Source organism: Mobula hypostoma, chromosome 8 (assembly GCF_963921235.1).
Source record: "Mobula hypostoma chromosome 8, sMobHyp1.1, whole genome shotgun sequence".
Classification (NCBI taxonomy): domain Eukaryota; kingdom Metazoa; phylum Chordata; class Chondrichthyes; order Myliobatiformes; family Myliobatidae; genus Mobula; species Mobula hypostoma.
Genome location: NC_086104.1, coordinates 141,382,501 through 141,401,892, shown reverse-complemented (window position 1 = coordinate 141,401,892; position 19,392 = coordinate 141,382,501). Strand labels below are relative to the sequence as shown.

General features: G+C 44.4%; 1 protein-coding gene across 7 annotated transcripts in view; it reads left to right on the top strand.

Annotated features, from left to right (window-relative positions):
* Nucleotides 1-7,614: 7,614 nt before the first annotated feature.
* Nucleotides 7,615-19,392, top strand: part of aak1b (AP2 associated kinase 1b) — a 151,338-nt gene continuing 139,560 nt past the window's right edge. For all 7 annotated transcript variants that reach the window (XM_063056988.1, XM_063056987.1, XM_063056986.1 and 4 more), the window contains exon 1: nt 7,615-7,982. In XM_063056988.1, the coding sequence (XP_062913058.1) occupies nt 7,823-7,982 (160 nt within the window). In that variant the 5' untranslated portion in view covers nt 7,615-7,822. The remainder of the gene's footprint in view (nt 7,983-19,392) is intronic.

The following is a 19,392-nucleotide window of genomic DNA, read 5'->3' as shown; positions in this document are numbered from 1 at the left end:
GAAGGGAGAAACTCTCCCTGCCATGAGCCTCCAGCGCCACGAACTTGCCGAAGCAGCATCCTGGAAGCACCCGGCACAGCCCACTCTGAGTCTGTCCGAAAACTTCGAGCCTCCGACACCGAGCACCATCTCTGCCCAGCGCTTCGACCCCGCCCTCGGATGCCGAGCAACAAGCAAAGCCAAGGACTCGGGGCCTTCCCCTCCGGAGATTTCAGACCACACAGTAGCAGCGGCAGCGAAGCAGGCATTTCAGAAGTTTCACCAGATGTTCCTCCGTACTCTCACGTCGGTCTCCATCAAATCAGGATTGTGCACGGCATCCTACTTAACAGATTACAGATATTCATCACAGGAGTGGCCGCTGCGAGCTGCGTCGTGTCGCCATCTTCTCTTATATGTTATTTTTATTAATGTTGAATACTTTGGACAGAGAAATAAAAGTCTTGGAAATCAGAATCTGAATCAGAAGCAGCTTTATCATCACTGACATACAAGTACGCCGTGAAATGCTTTGTTTTTCAGCAGCAGCACAGCGCAATGCATAAAAAATACTATAAGTTACAATAAGGATATATAAAAAATAACTTGTGCAAAACAAGAGTAAAATGGTGATGTAGTGTTCATGGATTCGTGGAATCTGTTAAGAAATCTGATGGCAGGAGGGAAGAAGCTATTCCTAAATATGAGAAATTCTGCAGATGCTGGAAATCCAACCAACACACACAAAATGCAGGAGGAGCTCAGCAAGCCAGGCAAAATCCATGGAAAAGAGGAAACAGTGGACATTTCGGGCCAAGACCCTTCTTCAGGACTGAGAAGGAAGGGGGAGGATGCCAGAATAAAATGGTGGGACAAGGGGAAGTAGGCTAGCTGGAAGGTGATATTTGAGTCCATGTTGGCGGAAAAGGTCAAGGGCTGGAGAAGGACTCTCATAGGAGAGGAGAGTGGACTATAGGAGAAAGAGAAGTAAGAGGGGAGAGAGGGAGAAGTAATAGGCAGGTGAGAGGAAGTAATAGTTAGAGTGGGGAATAGAGGAAGTGGGGTGGGTGGGGGGAATTTGTTTCCCACAAGAAAAAACTAATGTTCATGCCAGCAGGTTGGAAGCTGTTCCTCGGATGCTGAGCATGTGTCTTCAGGCTCCTTTACCTCCTGAGAAGATGGCATGACCTGGATGGTGAGCTTTGAAATTCTCTCGGGATGTTTCTTGATATGGATATTCGCAACTAATTTGCTCGTCATCTGCACCAGTATCTTCTTTGGTGACAAGAAATCAAATATTTTTTAAGGCATTTGTGAAGCATACCCCAGTCCAGAACACAGGGGCAGAGCTTCACTATGAGAAATCAGTCATTTAGAAATGAGATTTTAAAAACTTATCTCACATAACGATGAATCTTTGGACTTTTTTTTAACTTGATAATATCGTGGAGGTTCATTCACCTATGGCATTCAAAACAGACTTGCGTTGCTGGTTGCATCATTAAAGGAAGGAAAGGTGTTAGAGCATAAGACCATAAGACTTAGGGGGAAAATTAGCCATTTGGCCCATTGAGACTGCTCCACCATTCAATCATAGCCAATCCTTTTTTTTTGCTCCTCAGCCCTACTACCGGGCCTTCTCCTCGTAACCTTTGATGCCATGTCCAATCAGGAATCTATCAAGCTCTGCCTTAAACACACCCAACAACCCGGCCTCCACAGCTGCCTCAGGTGACAAATTCCACAAATTCACCAGCCTGTGGCTAAAGAAATTTCTTCTCATCTCTGTTTTAAATGGACATCCCTCTATCCTGAGGCTGTGTGCTCTTGTCCTAGACTCTCCCACCATGGGAAACATCCTTTCCACATCTACTCTGTCTAGGCCTTTCAACGTTCGAAAGGTTCCAATGAGATCACCCGTCATTCTTCTAAATTCCAGCGAGTACAGACCGAGAGCTATCAGACGTTCTTCATATGATAACACTTGCATTCTTCCTCTGAAGCCTCTCCAATGCCAGCACATCTTTTCTTGGATGAGGAGCCAAAAACTGTTCACAGTACTCAAAGTGAGGCCTCACCAGTGCCTAATAAAGCCTCAGCATCACATCCCTTCAGTTGTATTCTGGACCTCTTGAAATGAACGCTCACGCTACATTTGCCTTCCTCACCACCGACTCTATCTGCAAGTCAACCTTTAGGGTGTTCCGCACAAGGACTCCCAAGTCCTTTTGCATCTCAGATTTTTGGATTTTCTCCCCGTTTAGAAAATAGCATGAACATTTATTTCTATTACCAAAGGGCATAAACATGCATTTCCCGACATTGTATTGTTGCAGCTGTTTGGTAGGTATCTGCTAAGTGTAACCTGGGAAGAAAGACTGCCATCATCTGTCTTATCCATGCTCCTCATGTTGTTATACGTCTCTATAGGGTCACCCCTCACTCTTCTTTACTCCAAGGGAAACAGTCTCAGCCTACCAGTCAGAATCAGGTTTAATGTCACTGGCATGTGTCACGAAATTTGTTGTTATGTGGCAGCAGTACATTGTAATGCACAATCATAAAAACTGTGAATTACAGTAAGTATTACATATGCATACGCACTGTAATTTATAAATTTTATTATGTATTTCAAGATATATGCACATATATTTAGAAAGTTAAGTAAATGGTGCAAAAAGAGAAAAAAAAATCATGAGGTAGTGTTCATCAGTTCAATGTCCATTCAGAAATCAGATGGCAGAGGGTAAGAAGCTATTCTTGAATGGTTGAGTGTGTGCCTTCAGATTTCTGTACCTCCTCCCTGATGGTAGCAATAAAAATAGGGCATGTGCTGGGTGATGGGGATATTTAACAATGGATGCTGCCTTTTTGAGGCATCGCTCCTTGAAGATGTCCTGGATGCTAGGAAGGCTAGCACCCATGATGGAGCTGAATGAATTTACAAATGTCTGTAGCTCCTTTTGGCAGAGTACAGTAGCCTCCCTTCCCCTGCCACCCATACCAGATGGTGATGCAGCCAATTAGAATGCTCTCCACAGTACATCTGTAGAAATTTGCAAGTGTCTTTGGTGACACAGTAAATCTCTTCAAACTTCTAATGAAGTATAGCTGCTGTCATGCCTTCTTTGTAACTGCATTGATATGTTGGGCACAGAGATCAAATCCTTCAGTCCCACTGACCCCTTGGGACCCTTTCCTGCTCCCTTTCAAGTTTAGTCACATCCTTCCTATAGGTAGGTGACCAGGATAGCACACAATACCTCAGGTGCCACCTCTTCAACATGTTGAACAAGTATAACATGACAACCTACCTCTCGTACTTAATGAAGTTAAGCATGTCATATGCATTGTTCAGCATCCTGACCAAGTGCATGTCTATTATTGGGGAAGTATGTACTAGTATTCGTGGGTCTCTCAGGGCCCTGTCTTTTACCATGCATGTCCTGTCCTAGTTTAACTTTCCAAAATGCATCACTTACATTTGTCAGAGTTAAATTCTGTCAATCCCTTGCTCACTTTCCTAATTGATCTAGATTCTGTTGTCATCTACGATAACTTTCCTGCCAAAGTGCAGGACCATACACTTTCCTACATTTTATTTCATTTGCCACTTCTTTGCCCATTCCCCTAAACTATCTAAGTGTCTCTGCAAGCTCTCTATTTCCTAAACACTACCTGATCCTCCACCTATCTTTGTATCATCAGCAAATTTAGCCACAAATCCATTAATTTCATGGTCAAAATCATTGACATACATCATAAAAAGCAGTGGTCCCAACACCGACCCCTATGGAACTCCACTGGTAACCGGCAGCCAGCAAGAATAGGATCCCTGATTCCCACTCTCTGTTTTCTGCCGACCAGCCAATGCTCCTCCCATGCTAGTAACTTCCCTGTAGTTCCATGTGCTCTTATCTTGCTAAGCAGCCTCATGTGCGGCACCTTGTCCAAGGCCTTCTGAATATTCAAGTACACCACGTCTACTGCATCTTCTCCATGGATTGTCACCTTGTCATGGTGGAGAAGCTTGTGTGGTCCTGTGGTCCCGAGAGCGATGCCGTCTGGAGCTATGCTCCTGGCAGGGTCACCCATGGCGGTAAGGTCGAGGGTGAGTCCCTGACAAAGAACAATCCAACCAAGACCTCAACAGCGGAAGAGGCGGACGAAGTTACTTCGAACTTAACGGCTGTGAAGGCGGATGAAGGCTGCAACAAATCTATTAGCTCCAGTCATCGTGGTTTCCATGCCATTGGAATCAGTTGCTTGGTTTGTGAAGTATCATGTGCTTCTTGGAGTGCAACATCAAGTACACGTTAAACAAGTACACGTTAAACAAATACACGCACCGGCATCTTCGCTCTGTGGGCCACTTCTTCGAGTCTTTCGGCGATCGGGGGAGGGCGACGGGAGCAGGCGATGTGATGGCTGGAAGCTCCTAGTCAAAAAAGCAGTGAATACTTGATTCAGTCGCTCAACTTTTGAACAGAAGCAGGAAAGTTGTTCGGCAGCAGTATTCACGTCTGAGCAGCCCTATTTAGGATCCACTCTGCTCACCCTGAACTGGGAAGGGGCTAGAAAAGGTGCCCTAAAAATAGTCTGCTTCACCCCATCCTGTATGGAAAGCCGCGTCCAGAGGGATCACCACCATGCGGTCCAAAAACATCGGGAAGTGAAACTATGAAACTTGGAACCTGGAATATACGAACTCTGATGGATAACCCAAACTCAGACCGACCAGAGAGGAGAACTGCCTTTGTTACCCAGGAACTCCAAAAATTCAACTTTGACCTTGTTGCTCTGAGTGAGACCCGCAGAGCTGGAGAAGGGCAACTAAAGGAAGAGCAAGGTCAATGCACCTTTTTCTGGAAAGGACTTGATCCTGAACAACCAAGGATCCATGGAGTAGGTTTTGCCATCCGAAACAGCCTACTTCAGAAGCTGACGGGGCAACCACTGGGAATCAACGAATGTCTCATGACTCTGCGAATCCAGCCTGTCAAGAAACAACACGCCACCATCATCAACGCCTATGCTCCAACTCTGGACGCTGAAGATGAAGTAAGGATGAACTTCTACTGCATTTCCTTTGTCTACTCTGCTTCCCTTCAGAACACCGATGTGTCAGGGAAGAAGGAGGTGAAAATGCTGGTTGCAGAAGTTATGGAGCTTATGACTATCAGTTGGGCATGGAGATTTGAAACATGGAAAGTGAAGGCAAGGGGAACAGTATCAAAATCAGAATGAAATTTGAATTTATCGTCATATGTAGAAGTACTTACAAACATATATGCAATGAAAAACCTCCTTACAGCAGCACCACATACACGTAACTTTCACAAGAAAATAACTATACAGTTTTTACAAGAAAGAACACAATTAGAACAAAAACCTCAAGTCTCCATGCCCAACTGATGGGTCATAAGCTCCATAACTTCTGCAACCAGCATTTTCATCTCCTTCTTCCCTGACACATCAGTGTTCTGAAGGGAAGCAGGGTAGACAAAGGAAATGCAGTAGACGTGGTGTACTTGGATTTTCAAAAGGCCTTTGACAAGGTGCCGCACATGAGGCTGCTTAGCAAGATAAGAGCACATGGAATTACAGGGGAGTTACGAGCATGGGTGGAGCATTGGCTGGTCGGCAGAAAACAGAGAGTGGGAATCAAGGGATCCTATTCTAGCTGGCTGCCAGTTACCTGTGGAGTTCCACAGGGGTTGGTGTTGGAACCACTGCTTTTTATGATGTATGTCAATGATTTTGACCATGGTATTAATGGATTTGTGGCTAAATTTGCGGATGATACAAAGATAGGTGGAGGAACAGGCATTGTTGAGGAAACAGAGAGCCTGCAGAGACACTTAGATAGTTTAGAGGAATGGGCAAAGAAGTGGCAAGTGAAATACAACGTAGGAAAGTGTATGGTCCTGCACTTTGGTGGAAGAAATAAACAGGCAGCCTATTATTTAGATGGGAAGAGAATTCAAAATGCAGAGATACAAAGGGATTTGAGAGTCCTTGTGCAAGATACCCTAGAAGTTAACCTCCAGGTTGAGTTGGTTGTGAAGAAGGCAAATGCAATGTTGGCATTTATTTCTAGAGGTATAGAATATAAGAGCAAGGATTTGATGTTGAGGCTCTATAAGGCACTTGTGAGACCACGCTTGGGAGTATTGTGTTCAGATTTGGCCTCCTTATTTTAGAAAGGATATACTGACATTGGAGAGGGTTCAGAGAAGATTCATAAGAATGATTTCAGGAATGAAAGGGTTACTGTATGAGGAATGTCTGGCAGCTCTTGGGCTGTATTCCCTGGAGTTCAAGAGAATGAGGGGGGAATCTCATAGAAACATTCGAGCATTAAAAGGCCGGAACAGATTAGATATCGCGAAGTTATTTCCCATGGTGGGAGATTCTAGGACAAGAGGGCACGACTTCAGGATTGAAGGACATCCATTTAGAACAGAGATATGGAGAAATTACTTTAGTCAGAGGGTGGTAAATCCGTGGAATTTGTTACCATGAGTGGCTATGGAGGCCAAGTCATTGGGTGTTTTTAAGGCAGAGTTTGATAGACTCTTCATTAGCCAGGGCATCAAAGGGTATGGGGTGAAGGCAGGGGGGTGGGGCTGACTGGAAGAATTGGATCAACCCACGATTGAATGGTGTAGTAGACTCGACGGGCTGAATGGCCTACTTCTCCTATATCTTATGGTCTTCCCTCTTAAGAATCCCCGCCCTACTTTTCCATCGTTATCAATCAGTATTCTTTGCACAGTTCTTTGCCCTACAGGTGTGGAAGGTGTTACACCTGCTCTGTTTGCTCTTCTCCTCCAGGAACCCAAGCTGAAGTGAAGCCAGAATTGATTTCCCTAATTAAGGTATATATTCACAATGTGGCCTTCTGTGCTTTGGAGAAAACCAATCGACTGCGAGGAAGGGGACGAGAGCAGAAATGCGGGGAATAGAAGAGACACAATTGAGAGCCCCGTCAAATGTAGTATAGAGCAAAAGGACATTATCTCACTCAGACTCACTGGTGTCTGGTACACTGAAAGCGCGACGCAAACTCCTTGTACACCACACTGCGGTAACATGGTTACACCACCTGGCACCGCTCTTGTCCCTTTGTATCAAATACACAGCGGAATGGCCCACTTGGCCCATATCGGCAGTCCTAATTTTAGACCAATGAACCTTCATCAGTACGTCAAAGATTCACTCGGAAAACTTTCTAAAAAATACTCCACTGGATAAAAAGAAAGCTGTAAACCTTCTCTGAAGACACACCGCACAACCAAAACCTTGCAGTGCGCGTTGGGATATGAAGTCCTCAGGGTATTTCTACAAACGCTTTGGTGTCGCTTAGCCCGCTGGGAACTGTGGTCCATTTAATGACTAGAGACGTTCATTTCTACCACAGCAAGGAGACGGAAAACTACATTATCCAAGATACATGAGTTCGGGATTTTTTGAGGAGATCCACTTCAAAATATATTAGCAATTGCTTCAAAACGCGAAAATATATAAAATTTGTGAGCTTTTATCTGTTTGAGACTTAAAAATCTGATGGCAACTAAACTGACGTTGGCGCCGGGTTACTTCCGGTACGCTGCATATCCGGGTCGCGGCGCGCTGATGCCCTGCTCTTTGGGTCCTGTCAGCGCTGCTGTTATTTATTTAATGTCGGGATTAACGGCGCGCAGCCCGGCCTGGTCCGCAACTCAGCCCCGGAGCGAGGTCGCTTCTCTCCCCGCCCCGGCTGGGCCCGGTTAGGCGGTGATCGGGGACGATTTTTATTTCATTCATCGGTTAATATTGTTGAGGGGGAGGGGTCGTGGGAATGAAGAAATTCTTCGACTCGCGGCGGGAGGCGGCGGGCTCCGGTTCGGGAGGCGGCGGCAGCGGCGGGGGCGGCGGCTCCTGTCCCGGCAGCGGCTTCATCGGCCGCGTCTTCAGCGTGGGCCGACAGCAGGTCACGGTGGAAGAGGTGGTGGCTGAAGGTGAGGCGGGGGTTGGGGGCGGTTGTGTATAGGGGAGAGGCGGGTGGAGTTTATATCGTTAGCACTGAGCCTCGAGTTCTTGATGCGGTGAGAAACTCCGTGTCTGAGTCTGAGCCGATGGTTCAGTGAGGCTGCCGGATCGTTCCTCCACCGTCTCTGACGGTTCATGTCCCCTCCTCACCCCCGACATCACTGACAGACCATCCCCTCTCCTCACCCCGTCACTGACAGATCATCCCCTCTCCTCACCCCCGTCACTGACAGATCATCCCCTCTCCTCACCCCGTCACTGACAGATCATCCCCTCTCCTCACCCCGTCACTGACAGATCATCCCCTCTCCTCACCCCCGTCACTGACAGATCATCCCCTCTCCTCACCCCCGTCACTGACAGACCATCCCCTCTCCTCACCCCCGTCACTGACAGATCATCCCCTCTCCTCACCCCCGTCACTGACAGACCATCCCCTCTCCTCACCCCCGTCACTGACAGATCATCCCCTCTCCTCACCCCCGTCACTGACAGATCATCCCCTCTCCTCACCCCCGTCACTGACAGACCATCCCCTCTCCTCACCCCCGTCACTGACAGATCATCCCCTCTCCTCACCCCGTCACTGACAGATCATCCCCTCTCCTCACCCCCGTCACTGACAGACCATCCCCTCTCCTCACCCCCCGTCACTGACAGACCATCCCCTCTCCTCACCCCCGTCACTGACAGACCATCCCCTCTCCTCACCCCCGTCACTGACAGACCATCCCCTCTCCTCACCCCCGTCACTGACAGACCATCCCCTCTCCTCACCCCCGTCACTGACAGACCATCCCCTCTCCTCACCCCGTCACTGACAGACCATCCCCTCTCCTCACCCCCGTCACTGACAGACCATCCCCTCTCCTCACCCCCGTCACTGACAGACCATCCCGTCTCCTCACCCCGTCACTGACAGATCATCCCCTCTCCTCACCCCCGTCACTGAGAGATCATCCCCTCTCCTCACCCCCGTCACTGACAGATCATCCCCTCTCCTCACCCCGTCACTGACAGACCATCCCCTCTCCTCACCCCGTCACTGACAGACCATCCCCTCTCCTCACCCCCGTCACTGACAGACCATCCCCTCTCCTCACCCCCGTCACTGACAGATCATCCCGTCTCCTCACCCCAACATCACTGACAGATCATTCCCTCTCCTCACCCCCAACATCACTGACAGATCATTTCCCTCTCTTCCCTGCCCCCCCCGACATCAGTGACAGATCATCCCCTCTCCTCACCACCATCACTGACAGATCATCCCCTCTCCTCACCCCCAACATCACTGACAGACCATCCCCTCTCCTCACCCCCGTCACTGACAGACCATCCCCTCTCCTCACCCCCCGTCACTGACAGGCCATCCCCTCTCCTCACCCCGTCACTGACAGACCATCCCCTCTCCTCACCCCCGTCACTGACAGACCATCCCCTCTCCTCACCCCCGTCACTGACAAGCCATCCCCTCTCCTCACCCCGTCACTGACAGACCATCCCCTCTCCTCACCCCCGTCACTGACAGACCATCCCCTCTCCTCACCCCCGTCACTGACAGACCATCCCGTCTCCTCACTCCCGTCACTGACAGACCATCCCGTCTCCTCACCCCTGTCACTGACAGATCATCCCGTCTCCTCACCCCTGTCACTGACAGATCAGCCCCTCTCCTCGCCGCAACATTACAGACAGATTATTCCCTCTCCTCAACCCCGTCACTATTGACTCTCTCACCCTCAATTATCCCCTTTCGTCTATACCCCAATGTCAAAGATGATCATCCTTTCCCCAGCTGTCAGTGTCACCAGTGGACCATCCGTCTGTCCGCCACCCAATATTATTGGCAGGACTCACCCTGTTCTTTATCCATCGATGCTGTTGAGCACCCAACTGCCTAAGAACCCATCGTCTGCAGAGTCTTTTGTGTTTGTGACAGCCATCAGCTGCCCAGTCAATGGCCACCTCCAGTCCTCCCCTTTTTCACTGACCATCAACAGTCTGCTCTTTCCCGATATTGCCATGAGCACCCTTGCCTCAGGTTTAGTTGTTAGCCCCCACTACTGTTGGAAGGCCCCTGTATCTCCTGCCCCTTGCCCACCCCACATTTCCCAGGACAGCTTGAGCAAACATCCCTCCTCTTAAGATCACGAACTGAACTGCCCATCCCTCTCACCTCTCAAAGGCCAGGGACCAATGTCCCTGTCTCAGACATTATGCCCTCCAGATTATCTGGCGTAGCCAATTGCCAACCAGCCCCTTCCCGTGCCCCCAAAACACCTGCAGTCTGCCACTCATACTGATAAACCTTACCATATCTCCAGTGCCCCTCAGCAACACCAGCACTGCATGGCATGTTGCAGTGGTCCCTGGCAATGTTCCAGTACTATATTCGTAGAAGCATAAATTCAAATAATTGACAATGATGTTAGTAGAGTCAGTCGTGCCGTGGCTGATTATCCTAAATCTAGTCTAGTGGAGTGGAGTACCAGTTTAAATTTCGCAGATCCTGTGGTGTAAGATCCAGAATGCAGGCCAGTCTGTAGCTCTACACCTGCCATCAGTTTTATGCCGTGGACCTCGACCGTTCTCGGAGGGGTCCATGGACCCCAGGTTGCGAGCCCCTGAGCTATGACCAAGCAAGCCCATAGGGATAGACATAAAATCAGAATCGGGTTTAACGTCACTGGCATATGTCGTGAAATGTGTTAACTTTACAGCAGCAGTACAATGCAGTACGTGATGCTATAGAAAGAACTGAATTACAGTAGATATGTATATATATTAAGTAGTTAAATAACCAGTGCAAAAACAGAAAAAAAAAGTAGTAAGGTAGTGTTCATGGGTTCATTATCCATTCTGAAATTGGATGGCAGAGGGGAAGGAGCTATTCCTGAACCGTTGAGTGTGTACCTTCAGGCTTCTGTATCTCCTATCTGATGATAGCAATGAGAATAAGGCGCATTTGAGGTGGTGGGGGTCTTTAATGATGGACGCCACCTTTTTGAGGCACTGCTCCTTGAAGATGCTAGCCTTCTGGTGACAAGCCAATTTTGTGAATGAGCTTTAAAAAAATACCAAACTGAGGCAATTCCATTAATATATCCGAAGAAGCCAGCAAATCACCTGCCTTAGTGTTGTTACTACCGATCCACCATTATTACTGATCCAGCTGTCCTTTGGATTGTTACTGAGTGTCAGCAAACTAAGTAATACAGACAAAGTCAGAACTGTGACTAATACTTTTGGAGTCAACAGATCCGGTAATAGATCTGCAGCCATTATTTGCATTTATGATGCACCTGCAATCATCACATGAGTGTTACTGAGATTGTTGAGTTTATTTCTAGTATCCAGTTATAGCTGCTGTCATGTTATTTAAACTTGTTGGATGTACATGTTTGCTGATGTGTCTTCCAGCAAACTCCATTAGTACTCTGGATCATCGGAACAATCAGAGTACTATTATTGAAAGGTTCAGAAAACCCCAGTACTTTCCCTGAGATTTGCATTCGTTATATTCTGATAGATTGTTCGTACTATTGATAGATTTTTGCCAATAATATTGCAAATGAATGATATTGCTGATAGACCTGCGGCAAAATTGAGGGCAAACTTACTGGCAGATTTAAAGCAATTCTGGTCGTACATTGGATAAATCTGCAGGGCATTTTGCAACGCTAATGAAATTTCAACATCCTTTGTTACATTACTGACAAAAAAATTGTATTTATTGCAATGTATTGTTGAGATTAAATATAATTACTGACGAAACATTAAATTCTCTATTGCTGCTATCTATAGCAGAAAAACATGGCATTTGTTACAGTGCTATTTGAAGCTACATCAGCCCTGCAGCCGGGATACAACTGCAGACAAGCCAATGTTGCAATTGTCCTGTATAGAATGTAAGAAATAGCATCAGGATTGTGGCTGATCTTTCACCCCATTTTCCTGTCTTAGCTCTGTATCCCTGAATGCCTGGAAATCTACTGTTTTGAATGCAGTTAGTGACTGAATTTTATTTTGGAAAGAATATTCTGAACCCTTATCCCCCTTTTAGTAAAGAGATTTTTCCTCATTTTAGTCCCGAATGTCCTATCTTGTTTTGTGACAAGGAGCCCCTGGTTTCAGACACACAACAAGGGAACATCATTTCTGCCACTTACCTTGCCAATTTTTGTCTGTTTAAGTACGGGCACCTCTCATTCTTTCAAACTCCAGGGAGTAGAAGCCTGGCTACTCATATGTAACACCTGTCAGATCAGAAATCATTCTGGTGAATGTTAATTTTTAAAAATTTGTTGAGATACAGTGTGGAATAGCCGCTTCCGGTTCTCCAGGCTGCTCCGCCCAGCGACCCCCGATTTAATCATGGGAGAATTTACAATGACCAATTAACCTACCAACTAGTATGCCTTTGGACTGTGGGAGGAAACCAGAGCACCCGGAGGAAACCCACATAGTCACAGAGAGAACATACAGGCAGTGGCGGGACTTGTACCGTAAAGCGTTGTGCTAACCAGTACGCTCATTGCACCCTATAGTTGTTATATCTGCTTTTTTATAAGAAGATCAAAATTGTTGCTGTTGTGGACTTATTACTATTACTGAATTACAGCACAGTTTTTATAAGTCCTTAATGGAAATTACTTTGTTATAAATCAACTATTTGCATTTTTGAATCCATTTAATTTTAATTGTTTGATGTCAAATTTTAGATTACTTAAGATCCGCAGTAGTGAGCATTGGTAGTGTTTATTAGTAGATTAATCCAGGGGTTTAATATTTTTGACATTTTTTTTATACCCTGGTAGAAAGTAGTAAGAGAAGCAAATCCAGTTGATTCATCCTAAAATGTTCCTGATTTTTACTCAGAATGCTGAATTTGGTAGGTATCGAGCATTACAAATAGACCTGGAACAGGGAAACTTTAATTTATATAGCAACAACCTTTGAAAACATTTTGAAATGCTTCACAGCCCTTTAAGCAGTAAAACGACTGGATTGCCTACAGCCTCCTCCTCTTCAGCAGGTCCTCTGGCGTAGCGATTTCTCCATTCTGTTGCATTTCGTAAGATCAGTAGGGGATGGTGTGTCAGTTTCTTACATCTTGGGCAATAAAATCACAGTGGCCAACTCATATCTTGGTCCAGCAGCAGGTGAAAGATGATTTGAGGACAGGGTCCGCTGCACAGACACTTTCTGACCATGCATGGTTGCGGGAACTTTTATTTATTTAGAGAGACAGGCAGGAACAGGCCCTTCCAGTCCAACGAGCCCGTGCCACCCATTTACACCCATGTGATCAATTAACCAACTAACCTGTACGTCTTTAAGTGTGGGCAGAAACTGGAGCACCAGAGGAAACCCACAGGGCCACGAGTACAAAGTACAGATTCCTTACGGGCATTGGTGGAATTGATCCCAGGTTGCTGGCGCTGTAATAATTTTACGTGAACAGTAGGGTTACTTGCCCACGTTAGTTTCCTTGGTTGCTCTCCATAGCAACCCCCACTCTTATCTCTCACCTTTGTTCCCCTTTCCTTAATGGCTGCACTAAGACCCATCCCCTCCCTCCCTTAACTAGCTCCTTCTCACTCATCTCCTTGCTCCCTGCCTATTCCCTCCCAATTTTCCTGGTTTTCTCCTACTCTGCCGTCTGCTCACTTTCACATACTGAGGTGAGCCACTGCTCGCTGCCACCCGCCCTCTGCAGAGCCTCTGCCTGAATGCTGATCTCAGAGCCCTCACAGCCCTTGACAGAAAACCTCAGAGAATCTTCCGCTGCTTACCCAGGGCTGCCCAATTTTGGCAGATTAACCTGTCTCTGCAATAATGGGTCCTGACACAATTTCCCAAGAGTGGGAGGATATTCAAGATTCAAGATTGTTTTTTTGTCATTCTTCAGTGCACGAAGTAAAGGAGGTCAAAATAATTGTTACTCTGGGTCTGATGCAGCAACATAGGTGTATAGGATGATGAGAGGCATTGATCGTATCACGAGAGGGCACAATTTTAAGGTGCTTGGAAGTAGGTACAGAGGAGATGTCAGGGGTAAGTTTTTTATGCAAAGAGTAGTGAGTGCATGGAATGGGCTGCCAGCAACTGTGGTGGAGGCGGACACAATCGGGTCTTTTAAGTGACTTCTGGATAGGTTCATGGAGCTATATAGAGGGCTGTGGGTAACAGCAGGTAATTTCTAAAGTAAGTACATGTTCAGCACAGCATTGTGGGCTGAAGGGCCTGTATTGTGCTGTAGGTTTTCTATGTTTCTGATATAAAAAATCAAAATAAGCATAACAAATACTATAATTAAAAGCAAAATAAACACAATAAATATAATTATGAAAGCAATCCTACAGAACTCAATTAACAAGTAACTGTTGTATACCTAGACTGATTGTATATACATAAAGGGACTGTAGGGGATGTGTATGTAGTGGTGATGGAGGTTTGCGTCACCATCAATGACTCTGTTTTTCTACTCTGCAAACTCTGAAAGTTGTGCTGTTCTTTAATTCATGTAGCCTCTGTCTCTCACTTTTCCTCAACTCAAGAAATGTCCCTCAAACAGCAGTGTGACAACCATGTTTCCTTAATAGTGAATTGCTCTGAAATAGTCCAGGGGATATTTGACATCGCCCTGAGAGAGAGCAGACAAAGCTGTAAGTTAACATCTCATTTTAAAACGTTATCGTGATAACCCAGATTTAATGATTGTCCTGGTGGGATCTTTAACCTTCTGACCTAGAGGTTGGAGTTTGATCTACTGTGCCAAGACTGACATTTTCCCTCAACCATACAAAACAGGTTAATTGCACAGTGTTTCTGTGGGTAGAAGGATCTCCTTTCCGTTTTGCTTCTTTAATTTCAAAAATATATTTTGTAGCTATTGCAAATTGTCTCTCTGTGAAGTGTTTACATTGTATTCCTGAACAAACTTGTAATGTAATATGATTACTCCGTGACTGGCTACTTCAATGTGCTTCTCTGATTCCAGTGGGTTTCTCTTTGGCTGTGAACATTAGTACTAATGTTTTTAGTACTAATTAGTACTAATGTTATTATTAAGGACCCCCATCACCCAGGACATGCCCTCTTCTCATTGTTACTGTCAGGAAGGAGATGTAGAACCCTGAAGGCACACATTCAGCAATTCAGGAACAGCTTCTTCCCCTATGCCATATGATTTCTAAATGGACATTGAACCCAAGAACACTACCTCACTTTTTACATTATTACTGTTTTGCACTACTGTTTTTAATTATGTATATTTTTACTGTAATCCATTTATTAATTTTTTAACATATTTATCATGTATTGCGTTGTACTGCTGCTGCTAAATTAACAAATTTCAGGATATACGCCAGTGATTTTAAATCTGATTCTGATAATGTTCTTGAGAGCAATTTGCCCATTGGTTTGATTAGGTATTTGTTTTCAATTGGTGAATAGGACAGCAGCAATATTTCCTCAGAACATATATTTCTTTCCCTAGAAATGTTGTTCTCTTTTTTCCTGATTTGGATCTAGAGCGGTACTGTATACTGTAATTCATAGAAATCGTTAGGCATAGTAGTTTGACTGCAATTATTGAATTTTTTTTCCGGGGCCATTTTGAATGTGGGAGTGATTGCAAGTATTCAATATGAAAAGTTGTGCAATTATCTTTATAGCTTTGCTAAATAGAATGGGATTTTTATTTCGGATAACGGAATGGTTTTCTGACAGTCAGTTTACAGATCGCAGCAGACCAGTCAGGTTAATCGTCACCTCCAGTAAATCCTGGCCAGTGAATTAGTCCCTGGTTCTCTGCTTACTTGAATGCTTACTAATTGATTTGATTTCCAGCCAATTCCTCCAGTTTGTTCTGATATTCAAGCCTTCATTAAATTGCAAGATTGATTTAATGTAAAAGCACTCAGCAGTTAAGGTTCGTGAATGGAGTGGGATTAGATTCTATGTTATCAAAGTGTTGCACAGGATATCAAAAAGTTTTGAGGAAACATTGAAAGCCATAAAATCTTGTCAACGGTCAATCAATGAAAAAATCAGGATAGACATTATGAATAGAATCAGAATCAGGTTTAATATGACCAACATTTGCTATCTTTGTGGCTGCAGTACAATGCAATACATAAGAATAGAAAAAAAGTGTGAAGTACAGTAAAAATATATAAAATAGTTGAATTAATTAAGTAGTGCAAAAGTAAAAATAAAAAAAATGTACTGAGGTATTTTCATGTGTTCAATGTCCATTCAGAAATCAGATGGCAGAAGGGAAGAAGCTGTTCCCGAATTGTTGAGCATGTGCTTTCAGGCTTCTGTACTTCTTACCCTGGTGGTATCTATGAGAACAAGGCATAACCTGGGTGATGGGGTCCTTAATGAATTTGAAATTGCTCACCTTTTCCACTTCTGATCCCTCTATGAGGACTGGTGTGTGTTCCCTCATCTTACCCTTTCTGAAGGTCACAGTTTGGGAACAGCTTCTTTCCAACTGTGATAAGACTGCTGAACGGATCCTGACCCCGATCTGGGCCGTACCCTCCAAATATCCGGACCTGCCTCTCTGGTTTTTTTTGCACTAACTTACTTTCCATTTTTCTATTTTCTATTTATGATTTATAATGTAAATTTTTAATATTTACTATCGTTTTGTAATCCAGGGAGCAGGAAGCGCAGAATCAAATATCGCTGTGATGATTGTACGTTCTAGTATCAATTGTTTGGCGACAATGGAGTATAAAGTATTTCCTTGGTCTTACTGATGTTCGGTGCAAGGCTGTTGCTGTGACACTGCTCAACTAGCTGATATATTTTGCTCCTGTACACCCTCTTGTTAGAGTATTAATCGGATACTCTGAGTCTGATATTGTATGCCCTTTCATGTTACTTTGGTGATATAACACACCTATTAATCTAACTATTGGAAAGCCGTGAATGCTCAAAATCAGAAATCTAAACTTTCAGTTGGGTCATTTGGAAACTAATGTTCCAGTATTCTGAGAAAAAGTTTGGAAAATATCTCTAGAGGAGTTTTTGCTCTGCTTCGGTCAATATCTATCTTATTAGGAGACAGCCCAATTTCTCAGAAAGCATAGCAGCAGCCAAACATAATGCATCCCCCATTGAAGATGGGTGCTAGATTATCTTGTTGGCTTTACTAAGAAGCTGTGCTTCCATCTCTGAAGTGAGTTTAGGGCCTGAGCGCTTAATCTGTACTGAGTTCTGAATGCTTGATTGAGGGAATACAACTCTGTAAGAATGTATACGTTCAAATACTAAACCAGGTCTGGACTTCAACCTTCAGCCGGTGCTATTAGAGGAAGATGAATTTTGAGGTCCTGAGAAATGTTTATCAATCAATCAGCACAAACAAAAGAACAGTTTTTGTATTAATTCATCTCATTGTTTTTAATTTTGGCCAGCACCATTATGATAGGCTTAATGAACTCCTATGTTGTAAGTTGTATGCCTGTATTCCTTGCTCACTCATGCAAACATCTAATCAGCCAATCATGTGGCAGCAACTCGTTCTAGGAAAGCATGCAGGCATGATCAGGAGGTTCAGTTGTTCAGACCAAATATCAGAAAGAGGAAGAAATAAGATCTAAGTGACGTGACTGTGGAATGATTGTTGGTGCCCGATGGGGTGGTTTGAGTGTCTCAGAAACTGCTGATCTCCTGTAATTTTCACACACAGCAGTCTCTAGAATTTACAGAGGATGGTGCGAAAAACAAAAAAGAAAATCCAGTGAGTGGCAGTTCTGTGAGTGAAAACGCCTTGTTTTATTGAGGAGGTCAGAGGGGAATGGCCAGACTAGTTCAAACTGACAGGAGGGCGACAGTAACTCAAATAGTTATGTGTTACAACAGTGGTGTGCAGAAGAGCACAAACATACAGAAGTATACTCAGTGACCACTTTGTTAGATACAGGAGGTACCCAATAAAGCGGCCACTGAGTATATTTCCTGGTGAAATACAGTCAATCTGGTAGAAATTGAAAAGAAAAGTGTTTCATTAATTTGGTTGTCTGTAAACCTGGTTAGAGTTTTGCTACAGGTGAATTTCATAGCCATGAAGGAATGGCTAATCACATGTGAGAATTTTGTCATATCGGACTTCTTTTCATCTGGAGAGAACTGTAACAGGAGTTTACTTCTGTTTTTATTAAAGTTCAAAGTACATTCATTATCAAAGTATGTACACATTATACAACCACGAGATTTGTCTTCTTGCAGGCAGCCACAAAACAAAGAAACCCTAGAAGAACCCATTAAAGAAATGACCCCCCCCCCCAAACACTCAATGTACAGGGAGATTTTAAAAAATCAGGCAACCAATAAAAGTAAGCAAGTAGCATCCAGAACTGAAGTGTTACAAAAGGCACAAAGCCAGGCATCACTGCAGCTGGAGTACATGGAATTCCAGCATTGTAGAATGGCTATTTTGTAATTTTGCCCATACTTCGCTCTCCATCACATAGAACAAACACTGAACAACAATCTTACTCTGCCTAATTGCAGCCACTGCTTTACTTGAGTCCCAAATTTCACTGTTATTGTTCAGCTATGTATGTCAGTATCGAGGATACAGTATTTTGTTCTTTCTTTAGAGGGAGAGCGAAGCTGCTGTCTTCGCAGTAAATGCACCCTAACAGGTGTATGTAACAAGCAAGCACTTGTCAGCATTCTGGTCCCTGCTACTCTCATCTAGGTGGAGCAAGTCTGGCATGACAACGTTCTCAATTGTGATTAGCTATTGCTCAATTGGTTATCACCACAGAAAGTTTCAGTTGCATTCCAAAGACTTGAGCTTGAAAATTCTTGACGATACTGTAGCTGGATGTATTGTGTTTTGGATGACACATTAGATATGACTCTGTCTGCCCACAAATTTAAGGCTGCTTTTTTGAGAAAGTTTTGGGGTGCTGTCCCTGTGATGCAATCATTGTTAATTTTCAGTCAACATCACTGTAAGTAGCTTGTTGGTGCATTATCTCATTGCTGTTTTGTTTAGGAGGATGTTGTGTGCAGCTTGGATCTTACACTTCCTTACATTGCAAAAAATGTTCACTACAAGAAAATTATTATCAGTAAAGTGCTTTGGGATGTCCTAAGTTCAAGAAAGTAATTTTATTTTAGAGCAGTAGAGTTTGCTTTTAATCATTTGCTAGATTCTGAAAGGAAATAAGCACTTCAAGTGACCTTTTGGAACTGAGCAGTGCCAATGGGTGTTTGTCTACTGTGTGCTGATTGACATTGACTTTAAAACAAAAGCCTTCAACTAGCTTGTGGAGATAGGAACATGTGACAACAGAATTTTAAAAAAAAATTATTGTTTATTGACATATAGTTCAGAATAGGCCC